Source organism: Octopus bimaculoides, chromosome 14, assembly GCF_046866305.1.
Source record: "Octopus bimaculoides isolate indiv1 chromosome 14, ASM4686630v1, whole genome shotgun sequence".
Classification (NCBI taxonomy): domain Eukaryota; kingdom Metazoa; phylum Mollusca; class Cephalopoda; order Octopoda; family Octopodidae; genus Octopus; species Octopus bimaculoides.
Window position 1 is genome coordinate 38,345,904 of NC_142941.1, and position 25,000 is coordinate 38,370,903.

Here is a 25,000-nt window from a genome sequence, read left to right on the forward strand (position 1 = left end):
AGGAGGGGCGGTCGGGATGGTGGAGGGCTGGGAGGGAGGGGTGGAGTGTGTGTGGGAGAGGCAGGGTGGTTGGGTGTGGATGGGGAATGCACATCAGGGAGGGAGAAGGGTGGTGGAGGGGTTGGGGTAGTGGCATCGGGTGTAGAGGAATGGAGGAGTGAGTGAAGTTTGCGGAGCTTAGTGTCGGTAAGAAATGCATGAAAGAGATGATTAAGTTGAATGATAAAGCGCAATGTATTGTGAGCATGGGAGGGTGACAGAGAGGAGAAAAATATGGAAAAGGCTGGAGGAAAAAGGCGGTCGATAGTGTGGATTTTAGAGAGATTGGAGCGAATGGTGGCCCGCATAAGGCGGTAGGATGTGGTGCGGAGTATGGGTAGAATGGTGGTAGAAGAGTGGAGAGTGGGGTGGAAATGGAGGCGGAAACCCTTAGGGATGAGGCGGTGATGTAAGCAGCGACTGAGAAACGTAATATGACTAGAAAAACGAGTCTTCTTGAATATGAGTAAGGAGAGTCGTATAGTAGGTTGAAAGTATAGAGAGGGAAGTGTGCGGAGGTATAGTTTTAGGCGGTTGTGGAGAGTGAGTTGGAAAGATTTGTAGTCAGGCATGATGGAACGAGAGAGAAAAGAAAATTAGACGTGGGAAGGAGAATTACAAAAGGTGTGGTGGAAAAAAACAAGCGTGATGAGAAAATTGGACGTGGAAAAAAGGAAAAAAAAGAAATAAAGGAAAAAAAACTGGAAAAAAAACTTTTTTAACAGGTGTGGGGGAAAAAAATAAAGGCATGAGGAGAAAAAACGAAAAAGGGGTTGTGAGAAGAAAATATATGCGAGGTGGGAGAAAAAAAACAAAGCAAAAAGGAAGATGGGACAATAGGGAGAAAATGGGGTGACAGGGAGAGGAGAAAAGAAAGGGAGGGAGAAGAATACAAAGTAATAGGTGCAGATTAGAGAAGACAGATTAGGAACATCCAGAGTACGAAGAGACGGTAGGTGAAGGAAAGTAAGGTAAAAAAGGATGAGAAAAGAGGTTTACAAAAGTGGAAAAGTTCAAAAGTTTTTTAGACGTCGTGGTATATTGAAGCGATTTCCAATCAGAAGATGGGTCCAGTGTAATCCGTGGGTAGGAGAGGTGCAGCCGGAGGGTATAAAGTTCAGAATCAAACAGTCCAGATCCAGAAGGAAAGAAGGTAGAATTCAAAAGTTGGTAGTGTGTGATGAGAGGAGACAGGATTAGCTGGTGCGACCACGTGAGCGTGTATTATATGTGGGAGAATATACAAATAATAACGACAGACGAGGACAGGTGGTGTAAATAACAAAAGTATATATTAGTATGACGCTCGGGAATACGGAAAGTCTTTGACGTTTCGAGCTACGCTCTTCAACAGAAAGAATACGGAGACAAGGAGAAAAACACGGAGAAAAAAAATTGAAGTGTTCAGTCAACGGTCAATCATAACAATGGCTGACTGGAAGTTAGAAATTCTTATTTCAGGAGAGCTAAGAAAGGGGGAGATAACAAACGGTGATCGGGAAAGAGTGGCTGTGTGTGGGAAGTAGAATGCTGGTGATCTTGACGTATGTAGTGTGAAAATGGGGAAGGGAGAAAGGGAGAAAGTAGTTGGTCAGTTGTAGTGTGTGCGTGGTGTGATGCGAGGGTATTGGTGTGGTGTGCGTGGTGTGATGCGAGGGTATTGGTGTGGTGTGATGTGAGGGTGTTGGGAGGTGGGGAAGGCATGGGTGCAGTGTGGGTTAGGCTGAGGGTGGGGTAGAGGTAGGGGTCTGTGGGTAGGGTGGGGTATGTGGGTGGTGGGTGTAAGGAATTGGATGGGGTGGAGTGGGAAGGTAGAGTAGGAGTGTGTTGGGGTGTGGTGGGATGAGCTTATGAGGGGGCGTTGACGAGGAGGGAGAAGGGGAATATGGGTATGGGAGGGGAGAGGAGAGAGGAGAGAGGGTGGGTATAAGAGAGGGAAGGTGGATTGATAAATTAAATATATATATATATGTGTATATATATAAATTAAATATATATATATAAATGATGAAATATTTGCAATGGATGAACTTTTAAACATTGATGGGATTCATAGGACTACCAACATATCCAACAACAAGATGAATTTTAATATAATTACTACCGAAGTCTTATATATATTCAGAAAAACATACCAATTTTTATAAAAAAATATATATCACTTAAAATTTCAACAAAGGATAAAAAAATGAACTTTCCAAATTATAGGAGGATTAATGTTACAATTTCTTTAAAGCACGGTATACACTTAAATATTTTTAATATTTTAATTAATATTACGTATACCATTCGTTCTTAACATTCATCTCCGAAGAGCGGAATTATTGATAGTATGTTGCTCTTTTGATTACATTGTTGTTACAATAATATCCGTGAAACTTTTTTAAATTTTAGACTTTATAATATTCATGCTCAGTTACACATAAATTTTTATATGCATTTATATTCACATGTATCTTTATCTACATTCATATTTTTATATATATTTATATTTATATTTCGTATATCTTAAATTTTAAATTTATTATATTACCATGTCATATTGGATATATATCTTTCGAAATTTAAATATTAAATATTGATTTCCTTCGAATATTATTGATAATTTTATGAATTTATTAATAATATAAAAACACATACAACCATGTTACTAAAACAAATTTGTACTCATGAGGGCAGCATTCAAAAATTTTGTGTTTCAAGTTCTAGAGTATGCCTGGATTGTGTGAATTTTCATCTGTGAGTATGTGTGCATGCATCTATGCATATATCTGTGTGTATGTTTACTGGTGTACATCGATGTTGCATTCCTCAGTGTCAAGAAAGGTAAAACTTAGCCTCGCAACAAAATGAAATCAATACAATAAGAATTAGCACCATGAAATACTGGGGTAAATATGTTGACTAAAAGTATATAAGCATATATTGATGATGGTATTTCATCATGGCCATTGTCTAATGACTTATACTAGCAAAAATAAATAAATAAATAAAATAGTACCTGGCAAAGTTTCATACTGGACAGTAGCTCTCTCACTCCAGTCATGTTCACTCTCAGCATGTCCAGAGATTGTTGGCATTTCATTGAAAGGACCATTACCTCCCTTGATATAATCTCTACTGTCTGCATTTTCCTGGATGAGTTTTTGAATGAAACAGATACAAAAATAATAATGATGATGATGATGATGATGATAATAATAATGATAATAATAATGATAATGATAATAATAATAATGCTGTCTGAGGTCCTTGTGACTTGACAGACAGCACAAACTTCCGGTAGATACAATATCTTCAATCAGCAACCTCATGATATTGTGTATTATGTGATGTTTATAATAATAATAACAACAACAACACTGATAAGAATATGCTAGAGCACAATAGACTGGACAAGATGCACCACATATGTTATATAATTGATGTTGCATGCCCCTTTGACCCATGAATAGTCAAGAAGGAAGGCAAATAAATAGATAAATACAACCCTCTTAAGTATAAAATAGCCCAGCTATGGGAAATGAAGAAGGTGAAGGTAGTGCCAATTATTGTTGGGTCCTTGGGGACAGTATTAGAAGGCATCAAGCAGGATATAAAGGAAATCAGAATAGAGTGTCCTGTATAAAAGTTGCAAAAAGTTTGCCTCCTTGGCATGGCCAGAATAATCAGGAGAGTATTAGATAGTTGAAATGAACAGATAGCATGGTACCATAAGCTGCAGGCAGAAAGCCCATTGTGCATGCAAGATTCCAAGAGTTCCAACAAAACCTGAGATGAAAAGAAAAATAATAATAATAGTATAGTATGTCTGTGTCACGAAAAGAGTTCACTGAGATCTTAGCTAAGTTTGTGGATTTCAAGTCACAGAAAAAGGGTATAAACACATGCTAGATGCAGTGATGGTGAACAACATTTACTAGGTTTCATGAAATTTCTCCATAAAGACTGATCTTACTATTGGAGCAAGGACACCAAATATGATCAATGAGAAGAAAAAAAAAAAAAAGATATAAGATCATAAACTTTGCTATGCTACAGGAAATAAATTGAGAAAACTGAAAAACAGAGGACTTAGCAAAAAATATGAAGTGATTGTGGAACACAAAGGTGACAATTGTTCCAGTGGTAATTGGTGTACTCAGCATAACAATCTAAACTGTGGCCTGAAATGCAAAGGATATTTGAACTGAAACACATATTGCTGACCTGCAGAAAATACCACCCTGTATTCTGTAAGAATTCTATGAATGATTCTTGCTATTTGAGAACACTTGTTGTTCCCAAATCTCAGGATAACGATCCTCTTAATTGAAGTAGTATGTAATAACTTTTGAATGTTAATAATAATAATGAACTTTCTACTAAAGGCACAAGGCCTGAAATTTTGGGGGAGAGGACTAGTCAATTATATTGACCCCAGTGTTTCACTGATACTTAATTTATCAACTTAGAAATGATGAAAAGCAAAGTCTACCTTGGCAGAATTTGAACTCAGAACATAGCAGCAGAGGAAATACTGCTAAGCATTTTGCCCAGTGTGATAACGATTCTGCCAGCTTGCTATCTCAATAACAATAATAATGATGACGATGATGATGATGATGATGATTTCAAATTTAGGCTCAGTATCAGTAAATTCAGAGAGTGGATAAATTTATCACATCGACTTCAGTGTCCAACTGGTACTTATTTTATTGACCCAGAAAGGATGAAAGGTAAAGTTGGCCTCAGCAAAATTTGAACTCAGAACATAAAGATAGACAAAATACTGCTAAGCATTTTACCCAGTGTGCCAGCTCCCCACATTCAATAATCCTTTCTACTACAGACACAAGGCTTGAAATTGGTGGGAGGGAGATAGTTGATTACATCAACCCCAGTACTCAGCTGGTACTTAATTTTCAACCCTAAAAGGATGAAAGGCAAAGTCAACCTTGGTAGAATTTGAACTCAGTGGCAGATGAAATACTGCTAAGCATTTGGCCTGGTATGCAAACGATTCTGCCAGCTCACCACCTTAATTTGATAATAATGATAGTATTGATAATAATAGTTATAATAATAATAATAGTCATAATAATGGCTTCAAATTTTGCCACAAAAGTGGCAATTTTGGGGGATGGGATGAGTTGACTACATCAACCCCAGTGTTTCACTGGTACTTAATTTATCGACCCTGTAAAAATGAAACGCAAAGTTGAACTCAGAACATAGACTCAGTTGCGTTTCATTTTTACAGGGTCGATAAATTAAGTACCAGTGAAACACTGGGGTTGATGTAGTCAACTCATCCCATCCCCCAAAATTGCCACTTTTGTGGCAAAATTTGAAGCCATTATTATCACTATTATTATTATTATAACTATTATTATCAATATATTATTATTATTATTATAACTATTATTATTATTATAACTATTATTATCAATACTATCATTATTATCAAATTAAGGTGGTGAGCTGGCAGAATCGTTTGCATACCAGGCCAAATGCTTAGCAGTATTTCATCTGCCACTGAGTTCAAATTCTACCAAGGTTGACTTTGCCTTTCATCCTTTTAGGGTTGAAAATTAAGTACCAGCTGAGTACTGGGGTTGATGTAATCAACTATCTCCCTCCCACCAATTTCAAGCCTTGTGTCTGTAGTAGAAAGGATTATTGAATGTGGGGAGCTGGCACACTGGGTAAAATGCTTAGCAGTATTTTGTCTATCTTTATGTTCTGAGTTCAAATTTTGCTGAGGCCAACTTTACCTTTCATCCTTTCTGGGTCAATAAAATAAGTACCAGTTGGACACTGAAGTCGATGTGATAAATTTATCCACTCTCTGAATTTACTGATACTGAGCCTAAATTTGAAATCATCATCATCATCATCATCATCATTATTATTATTATTGTTATTGAGATAGCAAGCTGGCAGAATCGTTATCACACTGGGCAAAATGCTTAGCAGTATTTCCTCTGCTGCTATGTTCTGAGTTCAAATTCTGCCAAGGTAGACTTTGCTTTTCATCATTTCTAAGTTGATAAATTAAGTATCAGTGAAACACTGGGGTCAATATAATTGACTAGTCCTCTCCCCCAAAATTTCAGGCCTTGTGCCTTTAGTAGAAAGTTTCATGAAATTTCTCCATAAAGACTGATCTTACTATTGGAGCAAGGACACCAAATATGATCAATGACAAGAAAAAAAAAAAAAGATATAAGATCATAAACTTTGCTATGCTACAGGAAATAAATTGAGAAAACTGAAAAACAGAGGACTTAGCAAAAAATATGAAGTGATTGTGGAACACAAAGGTGACAATTGTTCCAGTGGTAATTGGTGTACTCAGCATAACAATCTAAACTGTGGCCTGAAATGCAAAGGATATTTGAACTGAAACACATATTGCTGACCTGCAGAAAATACCACCCTGATCATATTTGGTGTCCTTGCTCCAATAGTAAGATCAGTCTTTATGGAGAAATTTCATGAAACCTAGTAAATGTTGTTCACCAGAACATGGATGAAATGCCACTAAGCATTTTGCCCAGTGTGGTAGTGATGGTGGGGAGGGTTGTGCTTCATTAATTCAATAGCTTCAGGACTCCAGTTTCTTACTGAAGAATATCTTTGGGTTTTAAAGACAATTCCAACAGTTTCTAATTTTATTTTTAAAAAAAGTTAGGGACAATAGCAAATGAAGTACTAAAATGGCACTGATATTATTTCATTTTAAACAGCAATCAGCTCTTAAAATGGAAGTGAGCTGATAAAAAAAATTGGCCTAAGATTTATGTTTGATAACTAGAAAAATATTTATAAAACCATGAAATAATTAGGCTGAAGAATAATGATGTACACTGAGAAGAACCATAAACCTGCTAATGTTATCTTTAAAAGAAATATTTAGTTGAATGTGAAACATTTGTTAAGTGATAGAAGAAACTTTAAGAATATTTACCAAATTAAATATATTTCAGATAAATATAATATAAACGTGTGAATCTCATCTTTCTATTTTCTATATATGTATGTACATATACACACGCACGCACACACACACACACATATATATATATATATATATATATATATATATATATATATATATATATATATATTTGCAGTATTACTCTAAAAACAAAAATGTTAACTGTCACCAGATTGTTATCTAAAGAAAAACCTAAATTTTGAACATGGATGAAAAATGAAAATTTTCATCTTTAGAAAAGAACAAAGAGAATAACTATGTAAAGCAAGTGTGTGTGTGCATGTGCATGTATACGCACATAGATACATATGCACACACATACATACATACATATATATATATATATATATATATATATATATACATATATGTATATCAAAACAGGAGATAATGGGAAAAGCTTTTGGTATTATTTATTCACTAATATATGTATTTCATCTCCCAATAGGAGTTACAAGTTGTACATGCTAAAACAACTTAAAAAAGACATGTAGGACATCTATTAAGAAATTTATCAGACAGAGAACCAAATAATACAAGATTTATATTTGGATTAAACTTTAATTTAAGGTCAATCTTCACACAAATATGACACCCACATACAATTTTGGAGTACTGGAGTAGGCAGATGTGCTTCATGAGGACACTGCTTAGATTATAACCCTATCTACATACTATATATATATATATATATATATATATATATATATAGGGAGAATTCACAAAAAAACAAGACGGAGACAGGTGGTGTAGACAACAAACAGATGTATTAGTATTAATGCTCGGGGAGTGAAAAAGTCTTTAACGTTTTGAGCCTACGCTCTTCCACAGAAAGGAACACAGAAAGAAACAAAGAGAGAAAAAAAAGAATGTGTAGTGGCTAGCGATCTATCATGGCAAATACACACACATATACATATGTACACACATATACATATGTACGTACACACACACATACAAGCATATATATATATATATATATATATATATATATTTGTATGTATGTATGTATGTATGTATGTATGTATCAAAAAAATTTTAGTGAGCATTCCAAAAATTCGAGCAGAGGCCAGTTGCTCATGCAGGAAATACAGTGATAGCCCAGTAGGAGGCTAATTTGAGGTCAAGGGGGTTGTATATAAGGCTGTGGTAATATTCAGTCCAAACAAGCAGAATAATAGCAACAGCAGCTCGTCCAACGACAATAGCAACAGCAGCTCGTCCAACGACAATAACAACAACAATAGCTGCAGTGGGGGCAGTGGCAGCAACAACACATTAAGTCACAGAGACACTAACACCAACAGCTATGACTATAGCACCAACACCACTGGCAACAGCAGCAGCAACATCAATTCTAGAGCCAATGGAAGAAACACCAGAAGCAAAAACACAACCAACACTCAAATTTGGAGATACATTGGTCTGGCTGCAAACTGCCGTTAAGCAATGTATGTACAACCTTAGATCTTCTTTTAGGATTCCAGAAGATGTTCTGTCATGTCCCTGGCCAGCCATATGTGACACCTTAAAGATGAAGGAACTCCATGCACAATTAAATGGAGCCTCCTAGAGCAGCTGGGATTCTATATTGACAGGAGCAGATGATGCAAACTTTGCATAGCAGAGCAGACAAAGACCCTACAGCTCTTGACTGTATTCTAAACACTACTTACTGCAACCATGGTATTCCCTGTTCATTGATTTAGGCTGTAAAAATAGTTGCTGACTGGAAACAATTTAAGGGCAAGGATTCCGTGTTTGTCATTTAGGGCCATAAAAATTTGCTGACAAGACTGCTTTAAGGGTGATAACACATCCTGTTTAAGGATCAGACAATATATGTTTCTGTTTACAAAATCAACTGACTGTAACAGTTTTCTATCTCCAGTTTGAAAAGAGGTTATATGTCTGCAGCCAGTAGAGTCTGATGAGTCATCTATAAGGCTAAGCACATAATGGATGCAAAACTACTGGTCACTCTATGACCAGCAATATTATTTACTTTCTATAAATCCATTACTATTCTAATGTTTAGAGTGTGTTTCTTTTTCAGATATATGATCCACTGATGACACACACACACACACACACACACACTAGCTGAATAGCCTGTTGCTGCTGGGCAATATTTACTATAGAATGACTTGTATAAATTTTTGTTTATTCCATGTCAGACCATGCCTTCCCCGACAAACAGGCCTCTTGATCAGACAGATTTCTGCAATTTTTCACAAAACCCTTCATCGAGGATATTTTCCTTTTTAAATTATTTACATGTCTGTTTGACCATTTCATATGAGTTTGTTCATTTAAACTTATAAAAACTTCAGAAGTTCTTACAGCTTTGGTCATCATAATGCTTTACTTTTATTTTTTTTTATAAAAATTCCTCCTCAGAATGATTTTGCTTTTATTTTGTGATAGACAGCTATCATGCGAAAATGCCAGCTTCCAGATCTTGTTTTCTTATTAGGTAAAATTGATTAAACTTTAAACCTCTGTAACATTTTTCTGCAATTTTTCTGGGACAAATAAATAAAATCAAACTTAACGTTGAAAATTATTTCAATACACCAAATTTGAAAATTTTGATGTAATTTTAAAATTTCACAGTATGAGACTGCAACAGGGAAGACCCTACAAAAGTATACAGACAGGCAGTTATAGAATATCATAGACACACATACATTGAAACACACACATACACTGAAACACACACATAGACATTTACAAACGTACACACGGGTAATTAGGAGTTTAAAATGGTGTATAGTAGACATATGTATGTATGTGTATGTGTCTGTCTGTGTGTGAGTGTTTTTTTGCGATGGACTGCAGAAAAGCCACCTACCCCCTCTCTCCTTAAAGCTACATATTCCTCACACCCACCTTTCTTTCCCTTCCTTGGCATTTTAAAAGTTAGTTATGTGTTTGTACATTTGTGTGTGTGTTTAGTGTGTGTGTGTGTATGTGCGCACACGCGTATGCATGTATCTATGTATGCAGCATCGCATGTATATCTGAATGACAGCTGTATTAACATTACCATTCCACTGTCACTCCATATTTATCACTTACACAACGCTGTTCTCCCCCTCCCTGATATCAGCCACACTCACTATGCCACCACATTTCTCTTGCAGTAACACTCTTTGCACTTGTCTCATTTTATCAAATAACAATCCAACCCCACTAGGGGGCCCAATATAGATTTTTATTGAAATCAAGTTAGCATATAATCTAACTGGATGTTAGTTTAACATGTATACAGAGTTTCATCAAGATTGGTTTACTGCTGTAAGCAACAAGATGGTAACAGAGAAATTGCCATTTATGTATAATACACACACACACACACACACACACACACACACACACACTCACACATATATAGATATACATACATATATTGTGAAGACTGAATTGGCTTGGACATCTGATGTTCATAGAGGATGACTGTTGGTTTAAAGAATTGTGAAGCAATTGATGTAGAAGGACTCAGTAGAAGAGGATGACTGAAGAAGATTAGAGATGAAGTGGTGAATAATGATCTCAAGATGTTGAATCACACAAAAGGAGTTGACCAGTGGCTACACCAAATAGCAGGATGCTGTGCCAGATAAAACCATAATGTTGATGATGTCACTGATGCTGACATCATAACTGCAGCGACCACTTTTGATGATGGCTGAATGGTTATTGAACGAGTGGACAAGTCATGTGACTATATAGATGTTACTTCAGTGGTTTGTTTTAATGTAGCATTACAGAATGTCGAATGTGAGGGTTATAGTTAATATTGTGGTGCTGTATAGTGATGGTGGTGGTGCCTACAGTGAATACTGAGGTGTATGTGTGTGTGTGTTTATGTGTTTGTGTGTGTGAGAGAGAGATAGAGAGTTATTTGGTTCATTGAGTTCAAAGAATTAGAAAGGTTAGAAATCTGTTATATCAATAATATTAGATAAAGATAGATTTTGAAATATCTTTACAAGTTTAGTTGTTATTGTTGGGTTAATCCCTCCATATCAACCCTGATCAAACTGACTTATGATCAAAGGCATTCCAGCTCTGACCATCCAGTTGTATCTCCAGATGTAATGCAACTAGGGCTTCATTATAAATGTGTCCCTTTTAGGACTTTGCACTGTGATTTGAGAGTGATTTGCCTACCATATCTTGCAGACTGAATGACTGCACACATATTTCTGTAATGGTTAGTTCCAAATTTAGTCAACTAATAAAGTTGGATTACCCAAACCAATAGGTGTTTGATAATTTTTCTCAGGGACAAAGTAATTAGCAAATAGCAATTAAGCTAAATATAATAAATATAATATATCTAACTCTTAATAATTATCCTTTTGTGACGGTCTCTGGTCCTACAATTCTAAAATCAGACATTTGAAAATGTTTGTATGTAAATTAAAATCCACAATTATAATTTCACATGAGATATTTTGTGTTAAGTTACATTCCAAATATTAACTAAATAATGCTAAGTTAGTTATTTTCTTTAAGCTCAACAAATTCTAAATAATTTTCAAAATGAACAGAAACACATGGGCTACATGTTTTCTCTTGAAGCATGGTCATAGAAGGGTTATGTTTAAAGATAGATGAAGCTTTTTAATGATATTGATATTTTTCTTTTTTAAATCTCTGCTACAAACTTGATTTGGTGTCATGCAAACAATTATTAACATTGGAAGCAAGAATGTAAAATAAAATGAAATAAAAGCAGATAAGTCAATATGTAATAAAATACATAAATTCTTTGGATGAATGTACAAGACAGAGAAACATTTTAAATCTTACATGGTACAAATTAATTGTTGTAAGAAATTCACTGAAAAACAGATGCTAATTTTCAAATCTGATTGGATCTATTCTTTATGAGTACAGAAAAATCTGTGGAAAAGAAAGGAACAGAAATCCTTGACATAAAAATAAAATTGATTAAAGGAGAGGAAAGAGGAAATAAATGTAATCTTGATCAGAAATAGAAAGGAAAGAGAATTTTTTTTTTCAATTTTTAACAAGCTTTATATTACAAGAAAGCCAAGAAATAAAATCATTTAAATAGTTTTGTGTTAATTGAGAAAGTCGAGGTGATGCTGATGGTTGCAACTTCCTTCAAGACAGGAGAAGGTAGCAACAAAAACAGGATAATTACCGAAGAAGTTATGCCCTCAGGCTGAAATCATTTATATCTAAACAGATATAAAAAAAAAGGATTCTAACGCACGATAAAAATGTATGATTTTTCTAGATTTATTTATTGCATTCATTTAATAGCTGGTGTAATTTAGGAGTAAGGTATTTAAATAATGGAATCCGTGATTGAAAACCAGACATTCTCACTTCTCACTAGCAAAAGCTTGTGAGAAATTGATTGCAGCTAAAAATGTTTATTACTTTTAAGAAACCATATTTAATAGCAGAATTTCTGTTTTTATCTAAAAAAAAAAATCATCAAACATGGCACTTATTCTGTTTTTTTCTTTTTTAATCCTTAGTTTGGATTAAAGATAGGAAACCTGGCATAATATTTTCAATTATTTAGGGTATAAGGAATAAAATGTTTCTGGATTTAACAGAAGGGTTCATTAATCCTTTCAGAGATTTTAAACTCATAGTACGTCAGTTGGTAATCTGATATTTCATCTACCTGGCCATATTAGGGGACTTAATCTGTAAGGATTGTTTCCATTGTAGACACAAGTTCTGCAGTTTTGTTCTGCAGTCAAATTATGCGCTCTATTTTTATGACTAACCCCCAAACAAACTTTCCCTAAGCACCCAGCAAAAGAAAGATGTGTCCTTGTGTTAATATCAGAATTCAATGTTGCTTTCCAAGTACTGGTTTACTAATGAAAAAATATTAATAATTTTACTAAATCTATCCAAATTCTTGATTACTTTCAAAATTAATTGAAATGTACAGACAGCATATTTAATCAAAAAGAAGGTGGGTAAGAATAATTTCTATTGTTTCTAATATCAAGCTACTGAGTTTAAGTTAAGATTAATGTATGTAAAGAATTAGAATGAAATGTCTATTATAGATTAAAATAACATAGATCATTGCCGGTGGTGGTGGCGGCAGTGGTATCAGTGTCACCATTGGCGTCATCTGCATCATTGACGTCAGTGTCTTCGGAGTTGTCAGCATGAGCATTGTCATCAGCGTTGGTGGCGTTGGCGTCAGTGTGAATAGCGTCGGCATTGATGTTGTCATTGTCGGCGTCATCAGCGTCATCATCATCAATGTCATTGTAGATGGCGTCATCAGCATCATTGTTGTTTAAGTTCAGCTCCTTAGCATTTAATCTGGCCATTTCAGGCCCAAATATTCTACCTGCATTATGTTAAAAAAACTGACCAGATTCAACTTCTCACACTTTCCCTACAATGTCATTTTAAAGATATACAAATGCACCACTGAAATTTTGAAGCTACAAGATATTGTGTGATTAATTCAAAATAATGTAAATAAAGAAACAATGCATTTGACAAAGGAATCTGAAAGTTAATGGGTTAAATGAGAGGAAACTGAAACAAATCACAGGTTTTCTAACCGTGGCCTTCTCATCTTTTCAAATGAGTATGTCTCAGATTTGCAGTATTTAATAATTCTTGTTTTGTTTTTCATTTTTGAGCCCTACAACAGTTCATTGCAGGATTCAAGGCCAGCATATTTGAGAGAAGGATGCAAGCTGATTATGTCAACACTGCCACCCATACTTGACTGATACTTCATTTTATCAAAATGTGAAGGGATGAAAGACAAAATTGACTTTGGCCAGGATTTGAACACAAAATGTAAAGAACTGGAAAAAATTCCACGAAGCATTTTGTCCAATATATCAATGACTCTGCCAGCTCACTGCCTTTCTAATATTTCTTACTTCACTTTTTAAAATATAACAAGATAAAAATGGTATGTGATTTGAGGAAGATTTGACTGCTATTTCCACTAATTTTAGTGACCATGTAGAGGTTTCTCTCATTGATTTATGTATAAGAGGGAATGAAAAATAGACTTAAGAAACATTTTTAATCTGAAAACAATAACATTGATAATATTGGTTTCTGTCATTAGCAAATTTAATTTGCAAATTTATAAGACTTGGTATTGCTGATTGAAACAATATTCAGTGTATTACTGGTACTTCATTTTCTTGTGTCTGAAGAAGGGATGTAGGACAAAATCCATCTCAGTGGAATTTGAAATCATAGCATTAAAAGGAAATAAAAATGAAATACTGCAATGCAATATCCACTGTTCTGTTAAATAATGATGTTGATGATAATAACAATGACGATGATGATGATGGTGATGATAATGAAAGAGAAGATGATGTTAAAATAGTGATGATGGTAGTGATTGTGGTGATGATGGTCATAACAATGATGGTGATGAAGAGAATGACAATCTTATTGTGATGATAGGGATTTTGATGATGAAAGGGATGATGATGATGATAGGGATGATGATGATGATGGTGGTGGTGGTGGCCGCGGCGGCGACGACGATGAGGATGATGATGATGGTGGTGATGATGATGAAGATGATGATGACTATAATGGTGATGATGGTGGTGATGGTAGCGATAATGATGATGGTGATGATGAGAATGATGACTATTTTGTGATGATAGGGATAATGATGTGTGTAAGTGTGTGTGTGTGTGTGTGTGTGTGTGCATTTGCATGTATGTGCATGTGTGCCAAGCAATTGAAGTTTGTTGTTAGATTGGCAAGTGAAGAGCATTATACAATTAACTTGAAATGAAAGAATTACTGTATAAGAAAGAGAGAGAAGGAAAGAGAGAGAGAAAGAGAAAGAGAGAGAGAGAGAATGATAGGCAAGGAATAAACCTCAACCAGATATTCCATAATTTAATTTCCTGCCAGTTAAATAAGAGGATCTACTGAGAGGAGACTATGATGAAATACTATTTAATGTAGGAGTGAAAATAGTTAGCATCTTCTATATAGAAGTGTAATGGTTGACTTCAGTATACCATTATTGTAGTAAGATGTAATAAGAGAAACAGAAGTATAGAGGGTGTGAAGGAGATGGATAGATAGAAAGAGAGAGGAATAGAGAACGAGAGGAAGGAGAAAGAGTTGTGGTGAAGTGAGTTTTTTGGCCCTCCACTTATCCCAGATGTCACGAGACTTGAAGGCTGTGAACGATGGGAACAATGCTGTCTAATTAATAGATTAGACCTGCAAACAAGACTGAAGTGAAATAATTCACCTCAAGTACCTGCTTACTGCCACCAATTGTCAAATCTTCACAATTTTTAAATAGCACTAACTCACTGCAGTGGTGTTCCTGTGTATATATATATTGTGTGTGTGTGTGTGTGTGTGTGTGTGTGTGTGTGTGTGTGTGTGTGTATATATATATGGCCTTCCGTTTTCCTATGTGTTCGTTCCGTTGTCTGTAGTTTATTGTTCTAACGTCCTGTACCCTGATATGCATATATATACACATGTAGATGTAAGTATGTACATATATGTGTGTATACATGTATATATATATATATATATATATACAAGCATACATATATGTATATACATATATATATATGTGTGTGTGTATATATATTTATGCATATATATGTATATGTATATATATATATGTATATACATATGTGTTATTTCTTTACTACTACAAGGAGCTACACACAGAGGGGACAAACAAGGACAGACAAATGGATTATATCGATTATATCGACCCCCGTACGTACCTGGTACTTATTTAATCAACCCCGAAAGGATGAAAGGCAAAGTCTACCTTGGTGGAATTTGAACTCAGAATGTAGTGGCAGAAGAAATACCGCTAACATTTCTGCCAGCTCGCCGCCTTATACATATGTGTGTGTGTTTGTATATACATGTCTGTATATATATATATATATATATATATATATATATATATATATATATATATATATATGTATGTATATATGTATGTATATATGTATATATATATGTATATATGTATATATGTATATATATATATAGGGAGAATTCACAAAATAAACAAAAGACAAAGACAGGTGATGTAGACAACGAACAGATGTATTAGTATAACGCTCAAGAAGTGAAAAAGTCTTTAGCGTTTCAAGCCTACGCTCTTCCACAGAAAGGAACACAAAAAGAAACAAGGAGAGAAAATAAAGAATATGTAGTGGCTAGCAATCTATCATATATGTGTGTGTGTTTGTGTATTTATATATGTGTATGTGAGTATATATGCATGTATATACATACATATATATACATATAATATATACATATATGTGTGTGTGTGTGTATATATATATATATATATTTATATATATATATATATGCGTGTGTGTGTGTGTGAGTATTTGTGTTGAAAGTACACGTGATTTTGATGGTGATAGTGATGATGATTATGATGATGGTGGTGATAAAGATTGCAATGATAATGATGACAAAGATGATGATGAAAATAATATTGTATGTAAGACATTCAGTATGGACCAGTAAGTAAGATTAATTAAGGTGAGCAGAGCTTAACATATAGCATTTAAGATGATATGAATCATTTGAAATTGCAAACATGTACAAACATGAATCTGAGAATACAGGCAATGTTTGCTATCAGCTACAATTTATTAATACAAGAATTTGATGGAGACTTTGGTAAGTTTATCTGCCATGTAGAATCGCTTACTTTGTTTTGTTTTTATGTTTTAGTGAGGAGTGAAAGCAGTGTTGAATGTCTTTTACAGGGTGAGAGGGAAGAAGGAAGTTATGCTTGAACTGGAGAAGCTCTGCTAAATGCATTCATGATGTCAGCTGGTGGTGTTAAGTCATGTGATGAATTGAGTCTGTCATCCATGGAAGCCATGGCAGAATTTGAAATCAGAACGTTAACCCTTGCTTGCGTCCCAACCATGTGATCTTTGGTTCAGTCCCACTGTGCAGTACCTTGGGCAAATATCTTCTATTAAAGTCTCGGGCTGACCAAAGACTTGTGAGTTGATGGAAACTGAAAGAACCCTGCTGAGTGTCTGTGTGTTTTGTGAGTGCTTTGTGTGTGAGTGTGTGTGTTTTCTTTGTGTGTGTGTGTGTGTGCATGTTTGTTTGGCCCCAACAATTGCTTTACCAGCACCATATCTTAGCACTTTGGCAAAAGAAACCAATAGAATAAGTACTGGGGTTAATTTATTCGACTAAACACTTCAAGTGCTGCCCCATCTTGGTCTCAACCAATGACTGAGACAATATATTTGTACTGAAATATACTGCCTTTGTTTCAGTATCAGACAATTCTGAAAATAATGAAGAATTTTGTAAAATAAATTTGTTATTATTAAAGTGGTGTAAGGCAGTAGGCTGGCAGAATTGTTAGCACACTGGGCAAAATGCTTAGTGACACTTCGTCTGTCTTTACTTTCTGAGTTCAAATTCCACTGAGGTCGACTTCGCCTTTCATCCTGTCGGGGTCGATAAATTAAGTGCTAGTGAAACACTGGGTTTGATGTAATCAACTAGTCCCCATCCCCCAAAGTTTCCAGCCTTAGGCCTATAGTAGAAGGGAGTATTAAACTGGTCAGTGAAACATAAATTAACATGAAATTTTGATGGAAGATTTTAATTTAGATCATTTTAACCCGTTCCATATCATATTTGTTCTAGAATACGCTACCCTTGGTTCAGTATCAGTTAATTTTCAAAATAATGAAGTATTTTGTAAAATAAATCTGTCATTATTAAACTGATGTTTAGAACATGAATTGACATGAAAGTTTGATGGAAATTTTTAATTTAGCTCCATCCACCTTTTTTGTAACCATATTTCTGTTGGGAAATGCTGCCTTTGTTTCAGAAGCAATCTCAGATTGGTATTTTTTTATCAATCTCTAAATATGAAAAACAAAGTTGACCATGGCAAGATTTGAAATCAGAATAACTACGAGAATAGTGTATTTCAAAAGAAATATGGTAAGAAAAGGATTAAAGTAATCTAAATTAAAATCTTTCTTCAAAATTTCATGTTAATTTATGTTCCAAACCCCAGATTAATAATAAATTTATTTTACAAAATTCTTTATTAATTCAGCCATTGGACTAGGATCAAGATCGAGCAGCACCTTGAAGTGTTTAGTTGAACAAATTAACTGCAATACTCAATCTATTAGTCTCTTTATTACTATTTATCTGTGTTACTATTGGATCTGAAATGTGCACAGACATGGGTGTGTAGATAAGAAGTTCATTTTGCAACCATTTGGTTTCAGGTTCTGTCCAAGTGCATGGTACCATGGACAAGTGCCTTCTATTATAGCCCAAGATCGACCAAATCCCTGTGAATGAATTTGGTAGAAGGAAGCTGTATGGAAACCTATTGTGCGTGTGTGTATGTGTACCATTGACCAACGACTTGGCTTTAACAATGCAGATTTCACTTCAGATTAAGTAATTTTATATCTAAATCTTATGTTGCAGGTAGCAGCATAACAGGAGATGAAGGGAGTGGTGGTGGTGGTGGTGGTGATGGTGGAGTGATGCTTTTATGCAGGTGGCACATTTGGATCTGCTGTATAAGCCTGTGTGTATAGGGCTGGGAGGGTCCAGAGGATGGTGGGAGGGGTGCCAAACTCAAGAACTGATTCAGACGATACACACTTTAGCTGTTCCACTAGTTCTCAGCTATAATTCAAAATTAAAGCTATTATCTATGAATATGGGTTTCCATCAATACCCAGTTCTAAATGGAAGCTACCAATATTACAAATATCAAGTGAATTAATTTGAGAAGAACCTCGGCAAGATCACATTTAGAAGCCAAATTCCTCACAAAATGCTGCACCCACTTCACAGTTCTACCTTTTATTATCTCATGTAGAAATAACTCATTATAAATCATTATTTCGTTTCTTTGAGATTTTTAATATTTCCACCAGACTTCAAAATGTGTAACTCACAATAAATGTGTGAATTATATTTCTACATCATAAACTTCAATGTAAAAATTCTTTGATATTTACAAAGTCGTTTTCATACAATTGTCTCACATCAAAATTATATTTGATCATTCTTCTCTTTTTATTTACTTTCACCAGCTTTTCGTTTTCCTTCCTCTCATATATTTAGCTCTTCTTTTCGACTGCTTATTCTGGTTATTTCATATACTGATCATATGAGCTTCATTTACATTTGCGTTCAAAATTGTTGAGATCTAAAATATGATGAGTCATGCTTAAGGTAAAATTGATGGCTGAATTTAAATCTTCTTCAGTGCTTGACCCATACTTATTCTATTGACTTTGGAAAGACGAAGGGCAAAGTTGAAAAATATTACACAACATTTTGTTTAGTACTCTAACAATTATGAAGATCCACTGCCCGTATAATAATAATAATTAATAATAATAATAATAATATATTTCTTTATTGCCCACAGGAGACTAAACATAGAGAGGACAAACAAGGACGGACAAAAGGATTAAGTCGATTACATCAAGTCCAGTGTGTAACTGGTAATTATTTAATTGACCCCGAAAGGCAAAGTAGACCTCAGTGGAATTTGAACTCGGAACGTAAAGACAGATGAAATACTGCTAAGCATTTTGCCCGGTGTGCTAACATTTCTGCCAGCTTGCCGCCTCAATAATAATAATAATAATAATAATAATAATAAGAAGAAGAAGAAGAAGAAGAAGAAGAAGAAGAAGAAGAAGAAGAAGAAGAAGAAGAAGAAGAAGAAGAAGAAGAAGAAGAAGAAGAAGAAGAAGAAGAAGAAGAAGAAGAAGAAGAAGAAGAAGAAGAAGAAGAAGAAGAAGAAGAAGAAGAAAAGAAGAAGAAGAAGAAGAAGAAGAAGAAGAAGAAGAAGAAGAAGAAGAAGAAGAAGGATGATGTTGATAATAATAATAATAATAATAATAATAATAATAATAATAATAATAATAGAAGGTGCGTGCATAAAGTATGATAAAAGACTAATTTTTTTATCAAACATTTTTTTATAAAATTGTAGAATGTATTTGTCTGAATGACAAATACATGCTAATAACCCCAGGACTTACAAGTATATATAACATACAGAAAATAGCACTACTAGGCACCACACACATTCTACATAAAACACTTTAAACACAGTGAAAATAAGAGCATCACAACAAACTACAGCATATACCCAAGGCACACAGAGCTGCACTCTGTAGTGCAGTGAAAGCGTATGATAAAAATAAGACTACTGAATAATAATGATTTCAAACTTTTGCCACAAGGGTAGCTTGCGGGAGGAGATTAAGTTGAGTGCATCGAACCTAGTGTTTCACCGAAAGGATGAAAGGCAAAGTCGATCTCGGCGGAATTTGAACCCAGAACGCAGTGATGGGTGAAGAACCGCTATGCATTTCTTTCAGCACGCTAATGAATCTGTCAGCTTGCCGCCTAAGACTACTGAATAATAATAATAATAATAATAATAATGATAATAATTATTTCTTTATTGCCCACAAGGGGCTAAACATAGAGGGGACAAACGGAATTAAGTCGATTACATCGATCCCAGTGTGTAACTGGTACTTATTTAATCGACCCCGAAAGGATGAAAGGCAAAGTCAACCTCGGCGGAATTTGAACTCAGAACGTAACGGCAGACAAAATACTGCTAAGCATTTTGCCCGGCGTCCTAACGTTTCTGCCAGCTCGAATAATAATAATAATAATAATAATAAACACCTTTTACTGTCATCTTACAATCAACTTACTTTTAAAGCAAACTTCTAATTTACTTATGTTTTCACAGACATTCTCTAGTACAATATTCTGTGCAAAACCAAATATACTTTTCTAGTGACTACGCTGCATATATATATATAGGTATAAAAGCACACAGACATTCAACCTGTTACTAGTTTGATTAGTGCCAACACATGAAACTCTCGGACCTCGAGTCACTCTGTTGCTTCTGCTAAATATTGATATTTCAAACCTAAGCTAAAATGTATTCGAACTCCAAGAACAGACAGTCAGAACAAATTCAACATTTTATTCTATTCGACACTTCAATTATTCTGCCAAACTTGCTTGTTTATACCATTTCAGTCATGGGAAGAACTATTTTGCTTAAGACTCTAAGCCGTTGTAAGTCTTGTAATGAGAATCGCACAAACACACACTCCCACACATGTACACACAATATACTGATTCTCGTTTTATTAGATCCTTGGTGCCTTTTAATAATGAATTAATAATAAATTAAGATACCTGTAGATATCTGTAGTTTCTTATTAGCTGCCTGTAGATATCTTATTTCTTTTCTTGCACCTGCCTTTTCTTATTTCTTCCCAATACTGCCAACTTAAAAATTATGGAAATCACCTTGAATGATCTCATTACACAAGTAATTGAATAGAGCCTTCCTAAATTCTAAGCTCTTTCTGATACTTTTAGCATTTCATTAACTGTAACTAATAAATAATCCAGCTTGTAGATTTAGCAATTCAATAAAAGACATTTTTGTTTAATTGTTGTTCTTGAAATGTTATTTACCAGGTCTTTTTTTTTTTGTATATTATTGTTGTGTTTTTGTTCTATTTGATTTCAGTTTTATACTTGCTTTCTCTCTCTCTCTTGAAGTTTGTCTCATTATTACCATCGTTAGTGTTATCGTATTCAGAGTTTCCACCACAACCATCATCATCATCATCATCATCATCAGCAGCAGCAGCAGCAGCATCCTCATAGCCATTGAAGTTATTCATCTTCCATCTTCTTCCTCCTCCTCCATCTCTTCTGTTCCCTGTTGCTGCCACCCCCACCACTGTCATCATCCTCACCGTCATCGTCATCATCATCATCATCGTTGTTGTCATCATTTCACTCATTGTCAGTGCTACTTGTCATCGCAATATCATCAGAATGATCACTACTAATGATACCACCGCCACTACCACCGTCATCATTGTCATTGTCATCATTGTGGTTATCGTTATCATTGTCATTGCTATTGTTATGATCATCGCTGTCATCATTATCATCATCATCGTTGTCATAGTCATCTTCATCATTGTTGTCATCATCATCATCTTCATCATCGTCATCACCGTCTTCATCATCATCATCATCATCATCATCATCATCGCCTCTCTAATTAAGCTTAACATCTATTATAAATAATGTAGATATAACCAATTCAATGTTTATGCAAAGTAATCAGTCATTTAATAGTGAAGCAGAAATATGAAATAAAGTAATCGAAAATAATTGGCTTAGAATAACTATTTTCTTAACGGCTACTTGTTAAAATTATCAACACAATTTGTTAAAATAGTATTCAATTTAAAATAAAACTAAATGAACCTTCAGTCACACAAGAAAGAGAATCAAGTACAAGTCAACAAGTACAAGTACATGCATTCAAGTCATACATGCATACAAGTCAACAATAATTTAGAAACATAGGGTAAAATTAAATCAAGGAATGTGTACTCATGATTTTAATTTCTAAGGATACAACTCTACATTAGCTCAAGTCATGCCACTATGAAAGTTTTGTACCTAGTAAATCAGTCATTTCGCAGTCACTCATCTATCACTCGTTTCTTAATCTCTCACCTGTCACTCATGTCTGTATGACTCTTCTCTATCACTCATCTTTCTATTACTCATTCCTCTATCATTCATCTCTTTACCACTCATCTCTTTAATACATCACTCACGTCTCTTCTCACTACTGCTGCTTCCATGGTAAAATGCATCAAATACATTCTGTAAAGTGATTAATGGTTGAGTAGAGACAGGAATGTTGCAAGAGCATGTGCCACAGGGTGCAACTCCAGAATTTGCCCCTGGTCCTGAGCCCCCACTTCTATGCAGGTATATACAGCAGACTGAAGAGCACCACCCCATAAACGAATCACTCAGAGCATGCTACCCCCTGTCACATTATGCTACTCAGTAGAGGCAACAAATGGTTGAGAAAATCAGTCTTTAGTCTTGCTGAGAACACAACATTCTATATATAATAAAATGCACCCTGAACTCTCTGTAAAGTGTTTGGCAAATTAGCAGACAGTGCAGAGATAGCAGGATATTTTAGTCTTGTCAAAGACATGGTAATCTTTCTAGTTCTGCTATCATAACAAACAGTACCCAGTGCATTCTGTAAATCGGTTGAAAACAGGAAAGGCTTCTAGCCATAGAAGCCAAGCCAAAAATGAAACATTTCATGCAAGATGAGAGTTTTCTGACTTGTCTGGGAGGGCAGTATCTTTAAATTAGAACCGATTTGGACAAAAAGAATCCATCCAATCCATGCCAACATGGAAAGCAGATGTAAAATGATGCTGTTGTTGTTGATGATGATGATGATGATGATGATGACTATGATGACGACAGCGACGACAATGATAATGATGATGACAACAATGGTGGTGGTGGTGGTGCTGGCAGCAGCAATGGCGGTGACAGTGGTGGTGGTGGTGATGCGCCGGTAGCAGTGGTAGTGAAGATGGCAGCAATGATGATGAAGACGATGATGATGATTTTGCGGATCCTTATAACAACAAAACATCTAGGCTGGTTAGATTAAGGTGTCATACATCTAGTTAATTACTTAAGAATTTAAATGCTTAAACCTATCATTAAAATTTTCTGAAAAACTATCAAACTCAAAACAACAATTTTTCAAGCTATTCTGTCCCTCAGTTTTCATTGATGGAAAATCTAAATTCCTCTATTCATTCTAAGATCTTGCAGTTATGTTTAGACTATGCTTTGCTGATGAGGTTTATCAGACAGAAACATGTCTGAATTATCTTTCCTTTCTCGTAAGCTCCAGAGCTCAAAAGGCTAAGGCTTGACCTGGTTTCCATGGTAGACAAGTGACTGAGGTTTCAATACTCTCCCTTGAAACAGGATGCTAATCTGTTGCAGGGTTAACTTGTCAACTATTGCTGGAGCTCATTTACATCTGAGAGGACTGGAGTAATGAGAAATGATATGTTTTGCCAAAAAACACATTGTGCTGCCTGGTCAAACAACTGAAACCACAATCTTATAATGATAAATGCAAGAATCTTACTTCTAAGTCACCTGCCTGAAATTATTAGTCTAAGAAAAAGTATGCTTCAAGCCTACAGTCTCATGGCATCAGAGCTTATCCAGGTTCTAAAGTGTTTAAACAGCTGAGATAACAAAGTTGCAGTCTGAATTGGACACCAGTCTATCACAAGGTTAACCCTAGCAACTGCAAGAGCTCATTTTCATCTGAATAGACCAGAACAGTGTAAAATACATTATGTGACCTGCTTGGAAAATTGAGCCCAAAACTTAATGAGTGTGAGCTTGACACCCTAGTGCTTTTACAGCACAACTAAAAATCACACCCCACTGCTTTTCATATGTAATTGATTTTAATTTCCTTTTTAATTTCAAGATTGTCTGTCTTTCCCTCTCTTTTTCATTTCTATTACATGTTGCCTTGTTTATCATCGATTCATTCATCACTGATCTGTATAACATGGTACACCTAATTATGAGCCATGTTATGATTAACATGCATTGAGTAATCATAACACGGCTCTAGCATGTGTGATAACACAGGTCATATATAAGCTGTAGATTTTGCGTATATCGAAAAAATGTGTCCAAGAAACTACCCACAAAGCTCAGCTACCTAGGATGCACTGACTCCCTATTGTGTTTACATGACTGTAAGACTACATATTTTGTTATAAATGTAGTCATGCACTCATACCCATCACCATGGGACCAGTGAACAGAAAAATATGAAGGCACCTGATCCCAGCAAATGATGCTGATAAGTGTTTTCAATATGGGTAAAGGTAGAGATAATTGGTAAAATATTTGATGGTGTAAGCTTCACTGCTGTGGCTGCAAGTTTGGTATCAATGAATCTACCATTCGTTCCATTTACATAGGTGCATGGAGATGATTCATTTATCTTTATGT

The 25,000-nt window shown here is 35.0% G+C and overlaps 1 protein-coding gene across 2 annotated transcripts in view; it reads right to left on the bottom strand.

The window, feature by feature from the left end:
- Positions 1-2,912: 2,912 nt before the first annotated feature.
- Positions 2,913-25,000, bottom strand: part of LOC106875855 (protocadherin beta-15) — a 124,531-nt gene continuing 102,443 nt past the window's right edge. The window contains exon 3 of one of the 2 annotated variants that reach the window (XM_014924152.3): positions 2,913-3,173. In XM_014924152.3, coding sequence (XP_014779638.2) covers positions 3,003-3,173 — 171 coding nt within the window. In that variant the 3' untranslated portion in view covers positions 2,913-3,002. The remainder of the gene's footprint in view (positions 3,174-25,000) is intronic. The other variant, XR_008265552.2, reaches the window with a different exon arrangement.